At 33.2% G+C, this 8430-nt stretch overlaps 1 protein-coding gene across 1 annotated transcript; it reads right to left on the bottom strand.

The window, feature by feature from the left end:
- Window positions 1-1459: 1459 nt before the first annotated feature.
- On the bottom strand, window positions 1460-4892 carry UMAMIT36 (nodulin MtN21 /EamA-like transporter family protein). The gene is made up of 7 exons (XM_079017153.1): window positions 4495-4892; window positions 4272-4316; window positions 3750-3866; window positions 2499-2739; window positions 2147-2305; window positions 1824-1975; window positions 1460-1735 (listed from the first exon to the last, which is right to left on the bottom strand). Exons 1-7 carry the CDS (start codon window positions 4695-4697, stop codon window positions 1597-1599), a joined length of 1056 nt encoding a protein of 351 aa, XP_078873279.1. The 5' UTR covers window positions 4698-4892; the 3' UTR covers window positions 1460-1596.
- Window positions 4893-8430: the final 3538 nt, after the last annotated feature.

The following is an 8430-nucleotide window of genomic DNA, read 5'->3' as shown; positions in this document are numbered from 1 at the left end:
ATGTGCCAGTATTCTATGATATTATGATATAGTGGTAGGAGGGGTAGGATAGACCCCAATACCGGTCAATAGGGCCGAAGGGGTATGCCATCACCTAGATAAGCTAGGCAGTATAAGACTTATGTGTTTATGAGCTAACATGGTAGAAATAGGGGGTGAAATAGTACCCGGTACCGGTCGAAAGGACCGAAGGGGTAGGCCAACACCTAGATATGCTAAGCAGTATGTGATTTATGGGTGTATGCTAGGATATTATGTGGTAGTGGTAGGGGTGAAATAGTCCCCAGTTACCGGTTGAAAGAGACCGAAAGGCTAGGCCAACACCTAGATATGTTAGGCGGTTATCGCTTGAAAGAGACCGAAGGCGTAGGCCAGCACTCAGATATGCTAGGCGGTTATCGGTTGAAAGAGACCGAAGGGGTAGGTCCGGCACCCAGATATGCCTAACAACATGTTATTTGTATGGTATGTGGTATGATGGGGGAGCTCATTAAGCTTCGTGCTTACGGTTTTCAGTTTTGGTTTCAGGTACTTCGTTTTCAAAGGAAGTGAGTCGGCAATCGCATTGCATCACACTATGTTTCCGCACATGAGATCTTTGGGATTACACTCTGATATTGTTTTATGATAACGTGTTTTGATTATTGACACTTTGGTTTTGACATGAGATGTTATTATGGATGTTTTCTTATATTGTTGGTTTAATAATAATTTAATTAAAAATGAAATATTTAGTCTTGAATTTTGAGATGTTACATATGTTCAAAGGCGTCATAAGGAGGTAATAAAATTTATTTGTATTATATAAAATTGTTATTAATCCTTATATAAAAGTTTTAATTGTTTTTGGCTTATTATAGATGGAAGAAGGAAAAAAGAACCGCAACATATCCAGGGTTCGAGACATATGCGTTTCAAGAAAGGCTTAGGTTGGTGTACCTGTCAAGCATAAAAAAAAATTTGGTTACATTTAATATATATTTATTGTTTTCGTTTTTAGTTTAAGATATATTATTATTATTTTAGTGTTTAAGTTAGTTGTTTGTTTCGTTTAATATATATTTATTGTTTCGTTATTTTTCGGGAAAAAATCCAAGATGATTTAGGAAAATAAAAGAAGAGGTCGGTGAGAAAGATTTTTTTTTTTAGAACGGCGGGGTTAGTATATGTCTAGGATAGAACATGACCTCTTTGTTAGTAAGTCTTTATTAAACACCTTATTAGCCAAATGGACTAGCCCCAACTTGTATTTAAATGAGGTTAATGTTTTTAGCAATGTACTGAGGAGACATGCAGGCATACACATGGAGTTGGGAGAAAACATAGAGGTGTACAGCCCCATATGACATAATGATAATATTAATAAGATCATTACTTATTTACTTTTTTCTTTTAACTGTGATTACATTTCACTTATCAAACAAATTAAAACATAATTATCATTGATTTCAAAAACACATAAAATAATATATAAATTTGTATTATCAAAAATATAGTAATGTACATTAGTATTTACTATGCACACACAAGCTCATAGGGCCTCTAAAACAAACCCTCACCATTATTAACTCTATATATGAAATGAAAGTCCCTAATTTAAACTTGATCCTCTTCTTGCAAAAGAGGAGTTCTCTCTTCCACTAAATCCACTTTACCCCTCCTACTTTCATCCTCTCTCATTTGGCCCCACATCATTGTGTAATATCCGATTCCTGTAATTGCTGCACTCATCATGCTGCATTCGGTATCTCAAGAATAAGTAATTACAAAAACAACAACAAATTAAATAATCAAGTTTGGATGTAACATGCAAGCTAATTTACCTTCCATAATGAAAAGTTTCAGCAAAGAAGATGCAACCAAACGTGCTAGCTATAGGAACCCCGAGAGGTCTGAACATAGTCACATAAAACTGGCCTTTTCTTTGTATGCACCACATGTGTACATGGCTTTTAATCAGGCTTGCAAATACTGCCTGTTTTGATAAATCAAGCTTATTAATCAGTTCTTACTTAACGAAAGTTTCGTATATTAATAAAAAAGAACATGTTGTGGTAACTTGTTTGTTGTTTGTCAATTAAAGGTTGTAATTTTAATTTGTAGAATTACTATTTTAACCCTTGAATGGTATGATAAGGTTGCTTACTGTTGAGACAATGACAAGGAGTCCCATGTCAAATTGCAACCGCCAAGCATTAGGGTCTCTTTCAATGATTAAAGCAAGCAAGGCCGATTGCACTGTCCCAAACAAGCTATAACTAGAAGCCACTGTCATCACGTCTGGGCATTTTTCAAGAGTTCCCACCTACCACCAATAAAATAAAACAATTACATGGACAATTTCAATTTGTTTATAAGAAAAACAAAAGTTGATTTTTGTTATATTATATTTTAATGTAGCAGCCTATTAATATTTTAAAAAAAATTACTAATTAAAAATGAGTTGAAAGTTGTGTACACAACCTTTTTTAAAATGAAAAAGTTATGATGAGACTAACCTGAAGAATGTTCCATACTGAGAACGTCAGGGAAGCAGTTGCGAAAAGAATGCAACCAACAACCCAGTGTTCGTTGTTTGATAAGAAAACGAACAATTGAGGAGCCAACCGAAGATGGGCCGAAGAGTCCTTGATCACCGGACCCCTGTAGAGAGTTAGGGACACAGCTCCGATGATCGATATCAAAGTACCAATCAATTTCGCTCGCGTACTTGAATTTTTCAAATCCACGTTTGTTCTTCTGTGAATCATACAAAATAGTTTGTTATTTAAAAGTTACCGGGTGTGGATGTGATGGTCACTACAGTGAAACTGATGTGGCTACGATGAACACGCCCTTTATATAAAATAAGGGGAAATGACATGGGGTGTGTACCACACCTCATTTTCTAATCACTAGTTATTATTACACAAAATATGATTTAAAAAACAATAATTATTAAAATTATGTTTTAAGCTTTAAACGAATTAGTTTTATCATACAAAAAGATTAGTGACGCAACTTATTGTCCGTTTGTTATCTCATTATATGATGATATTTAAATTAATGAAAACCTGGATTTAAAGTAAAAGAAAAAAAAAGTACACGTATATTTTAAATAATGATCATATGTTTATATTTTAAAACATACACTTTAAATGTTACTTGCGTACATAAATCTATAATCACCATATAATTATCGTTAAACCAACTTTTTTCTTTTTTCTTTTGTTTTTTTGTGACACTTGAAATGACGACCACAAGTAGGCCAGACAAAACTTACGTCAGATTTGTCTTTCCAGGGTGCCTTAACAGCCACCAGTTCTGAATCTAAGTGTCGTGGTATCCTCTCTTTAACCATATTTAATTAGTTAAATACATAAGTAAATAAAGTATGACTTAACACTAAATATTTGTTTATTAATTAGATTTTGAAACTATCATACCAATACGATCCGAATTTACACGAGTCACGATTATCTAATCTATTTTGTTTTAAAAGAATTATAACATTTGATTTGTATTTTGGAACCAGGATTGATACATATATATTACTTTCACTAAATTCTTAGTTCTCTCGTTTGTTTATATTTTGTTCAAATGATTGATCAAAAATATGGAAGACACGATATGTGTCACGGTTATTGTACTAAAATCTCGTTATGTATGTTTTCAATTGCGTATATATGGATCTTTTGATATTTTTATAAATGTAACAAGCTCTTAAAATGTATAAATCCGTCGATATATGATTAAGTAACGAAGCAAACCTGCAAAGAGCAGCCAGAATGAACGAAATAGAGGGGATTAAATTGCCCATTCCACAAGCAACGATCGGTGAACTATAACTCAAGCCAACAAACGCTAGATTTTGCGCCATTGTCACCCTACACGATCAAAGCTAAAATCAATATGTCTTCTATATATTATGCATATGCCAAGAAACTTTTTATTCAATTATAATAAACTCTAATTGATTTACAACTTTTCATAAAGCAAAATGATTGCAATATATCACTTCACTTGGAGTGAATATTTACTTCACTATATATACGATTTTAAATTAATGATACCCTTTACTTTTAACGTCTGTGCACATAATTGTGCATAAAATCTGTAAAATTAATGATGGTTATAAGTGTTTTGTGTCATGTTATTTTACAGTGTTTTTACTTTTAATTTAATCTTTAGCTACAAAGTTGGTCATATTTCACTTCATATATTAGAGTTTTAATGACCAACTTTGGATAGTAAATTTTATCGTTTGTGTGAGGGAGAAAGATAATACGAACCCTACGAAACCGAGAAGAAGAAACTGCGGGATAAGATCGTCTCTCCTACAAAAAATTAGAAAAATAATCAAATGTTAGACAAATTATTCTTCATGCATGCATTAATTATCATGTTATTTGAAGATGATTCAGACGTATTCTTGCAGTTGAAAATGGTATGTTAATTATTTCCGATCTGAAATACGTCTGAATTAATCATTGATGACAAGGGAAAGAGCCGAACTTGTTTCTACGACCGATGAAGGAGTTGTATGGGAGGAGAAAGATCGAAGAAAGGGCGTTGGTGTAGACGACGAACACAAAAGGACTTAGCCCTTTCGACAAGACAGTACTAGCCAGTATCGTTAACCCGATGGTGCAAACTTCCATTAACACCATTAACATGCATGGTACTACTTCACCTATCACCATAACCTTCGTCTCCATATATAACTCTCTCTCTCTCTCTCTCTCTCTCTCTCTCTCTGTGTATATCCGTTTGTTTCTCTCTCTAGATAGTCAAGATTTTTGTTGCAGACAATGCCATTTAAAGGGGTTTAAATTTGTGACGGAGAGAGGAGAGAGAAGGATGAGAGAGAGTAACCCTTGAGGAAATGGTGAAGCTACTTTGAGAGTTTTTGCAGCTACTCGATTGACTCAATCGTAGTGAGGGAAGGCAAACTATTCGGATTATTTATTTATCTATTTAATTTAAGAGTAAGTTACAGTTTTTGTCCCTATGGTTTATAGGAATGTTAAGTTTTAGTCTGATTTTTGAACTTTTTAGATGGTTTGTTCTTATAGTTTTCAAATTTGCACGCTTGGTCTTTAAGACTAATTCTGTCAATTACTTTTCATTAAATGTTTGTAAAATGATCATTATATGCTTTTTTTTTCTCTGTTTTATTATTGAATTATACATAACTTGTAAAATCTAGGAAAAAAAAAAAGATCATCCACCATTCATTTCCGGACCCTTTTTTTCCTCTTCCGCATTTGAAATCTACATCACTAGCAACCACAATCTCCAACCCCGTTCCCTCACCACAACCCCACCACCATTGTCGCCTCATGCTTACATCCACTACTTATACTTACATCCTCCACTACTTGAATAAGCACAAATGATATTTGATACACAACTACCACAAATCCTTGCATAAATGAGAAATAGCTTGCCATTTCATTTTCCATTTCTTTGTTCTTTGATGCTCAATGAGACTATAAACTCTCAGATTACCATAGATTACCATTGTAGTTGATCCTCGTCATTTTTTTGGTCCAATCTTGAAATCAGCTGATAAAAATAAAAAATTGTATGATTAGTTGAATCGAACATTAAACTAAAGGTCAGATGTTCAATTCTCTCTCTCATTTATCTGTGACTATTCCAGATCCTATTTCCCATATAACAATAAATGGTGGTGGTGGCGATGCAATCATTAATGGTAACTATTCAAACCCTCGTTTGGAGTTCCAATAGACCCAAGCCACTTATACTTACTATAAGAAAAAGTTGGAGATAATGGTGTCAATAAAGACGAAGGTGGTAAATAGACCTGACAAACATGTCATATCGTGTAAATTTATTAAACAAGTTCAGAGGACTTAACCCTAACCTCACATGTTTAATTATTGTGTCATTTTGTGTCAACTCGTTTGTTTTCATGTCGATTTTCATATTAATGTTTAGATCTTGAAAATATGTTTTGTTATTTTGGGTTGAAACATTTTAATTGTTGAAAAGTAGGATATGGTTAGGCGAAAAGGAAAAGGTGAAACACATGAGTTGGTAGGTGGAATGACAAAAATAATACTAAGAAGGGTAAAATTAAGTCACTTTAAAAGTTTGAAACACTTTCCCACTTTTCGTTTCCCTCAACCTGATTCAACTTAGCCCATCCTAAATTTTCATTTTAATTTTAGTTCTTGAATTCGGCCCACTACAAGTCAATAATATATAACATATTTATAAAAATATAAAATTATAAAAAAAATTATATACAATTAAACAGGTCATATTCGAGTTATCTTCAAGTTGAAAGTCTTGACTCTAATCCAACTCGTTTAATTTTTGTGTCGTGTCGTGTCAACCAGTTTACTTAAATGTACCGAAATCTCCTACTCAAACTCGTTTATTACGTGTCAGGTTGTTGTGTCATGTCAGATTTTACTAGGTCTAGCGATGCGTGTTTCAAAAGAGAGATAAGATTGGGGAAGGTTCCTCTCTTGAGATGCATAGAAGCAGTTCGTGATGTGATGGGATTGAAACGGAAAAAACAACTTCAAAAAGGTTACACCTATGCTTAACAATTTTTAGATCATTTATGTAGACCAACCTCCTTTCCCTTTAATGGCATTTGACCAGAGGGTGCTTAGCCCTTCATATCTTGTTTACAATCTGTATAGTCATATCTTTCGTAGTAACCATTCCCCGGTATTATTCTGTGACTTGTTAGTTTCAACCGCTTTTGGTTCGTAAAAATGATTAATAAAACTAAAAATGAAAAAGAATTGAAAAAGTGAAAAGTGGGGTGAATTTGTAATTTTACCTTTGGTTAACCAAACTTTATTAACTCTTTGGGACTATACATGTAATTTTTGAAAACCACAAGGATGAACCATGTCAAAAACTTTAAAATTAATCTAAAAATGATGATGGATATAAATCACAGGGCCAAATCTATAATTTACACTTATTTTTAACCCTCAAAACAATAAATACAAATTCACGGACAATCTATATAAAATTTGCATTTTAATTTAAATATATATAAATTTGATTATAAACTTATAACATATAATATTAATCATTGATTTCAAATTATGTTTTTAAATATGATCATAAACTTATAACATATAATATTATTATAAGTATTATCTTAAATATTGATTTCAAATTATGTTTTTTTAAATAGATCTTAAACATTGATTATAAACTTGATTAGTTTTCCTGGAATTCTGGAAATTCCGAAATTACGACCGATGGTCTTCAGTCGGGGAGTTGCAAATCAAGTTGGGGTAGTGGACCACTTGAATTCGACCTTGTCAAAGCAAATGGTTGGTATGGTGGGATTACATCCATGTGGAATTCTAGATTTTTTTAGATGATGAAATTCCCTAAAAGGGAGACACTTCTTAGCTACACTAGTACATTGGATCCAAGTTAAATCCATTTGTTGAATGGTAAACATCTATGCGCTACAACAATCAGCAGAAAAAATGGCTTTATGGGATGATTTACCATCATTGAAACTTAAAGAAACATGCTCCTTGTGGAATTTCTTGGTGATTTTAATGTTGTTAAATTTGCAGAAGAAAGGTGTGGTTCTCATTATTGTGATTCTAGTTCGAACACTTTAATTTGTTTAGGGTGGAGGGAGTAGTGCCAAGTTTGCAACCTCTTCTTTTTAATTTGTTTTTACATGTTTTTTGTTTCAGATTTATATTTACATCTTCATTTTTTTATTTCGTTTTAAATGTTTTTTTTATAATTTCATTTATACATGTTTTTTAATAATCTGTTTGAAATGTTAGTTTCCATGTATTTTTATTTTTGGCATTTAATCATTAAAAGTTTGCAAAAATGGTCCCAACGTTGGGCTTAAGAGATGGGTACGCAAAGCGTTTCTGCTTAACGTGTTGGACGCGGATTCCTGTATGTACATCGGACGCATGCGTGTGTACGTCGGGCATACGCACGCAGAAGGCAAACACTAATTTTTAGGGTTTCGACCATATTTAAAGATCTTTATGGCCTTTAACCCTTTCTTAACTCCGGCCTCCATCTCTTTTAGCCTCCATCTCGAAACCCTAACGATTGTGTGCAAAAATTCAAACTTTTATATTTTGGTATTTTTGGTGGTGAGGGAAAGCCCTTGGAGTTGTAGTGTTTCTCTCAAGCTTTTGGATCTGGACTTTTTGCATCTTAGTGCATCTTCAGGAGTTATAAAGTTCAGATCTTGTTGATTGCTTTGATAGATCTTGATTAAGCTTAGTTTTATGTCCTTTTTGTCCCAAGATCTTGATCTTTGTGACTTTGGAATACTCTAGAGTTTTGAGCTGTCCTTTCAAGTATTTTAGAGTATTTAGGATGATAAAAATGCAAGCTTGGACCTTGGTACTCTTCCATGCAAGAGTTATGGAGCTTTAGAGAGTTAAATGAGTTAAGATCTTGGTG

This window comes from Lactuca serriola, chromosome 8 (assembly GCF_051521515.1).
Source record: "Lactuca serriola cultivar US96UC23 chromosome 8, Lser_US96UC23_V15, whole genome shotgun sequence".
Taxonomy (NCBI): domain Eukaryota; kingdom Viridiplantae; phylum Streptophyta; class Magnoliopsida; order Asterales; family Asteraceae; genus Lactuca; species Lactuca serriola.
This window is presented reverse-complemented; position numbering and strand designations above follow the sequence as displayed.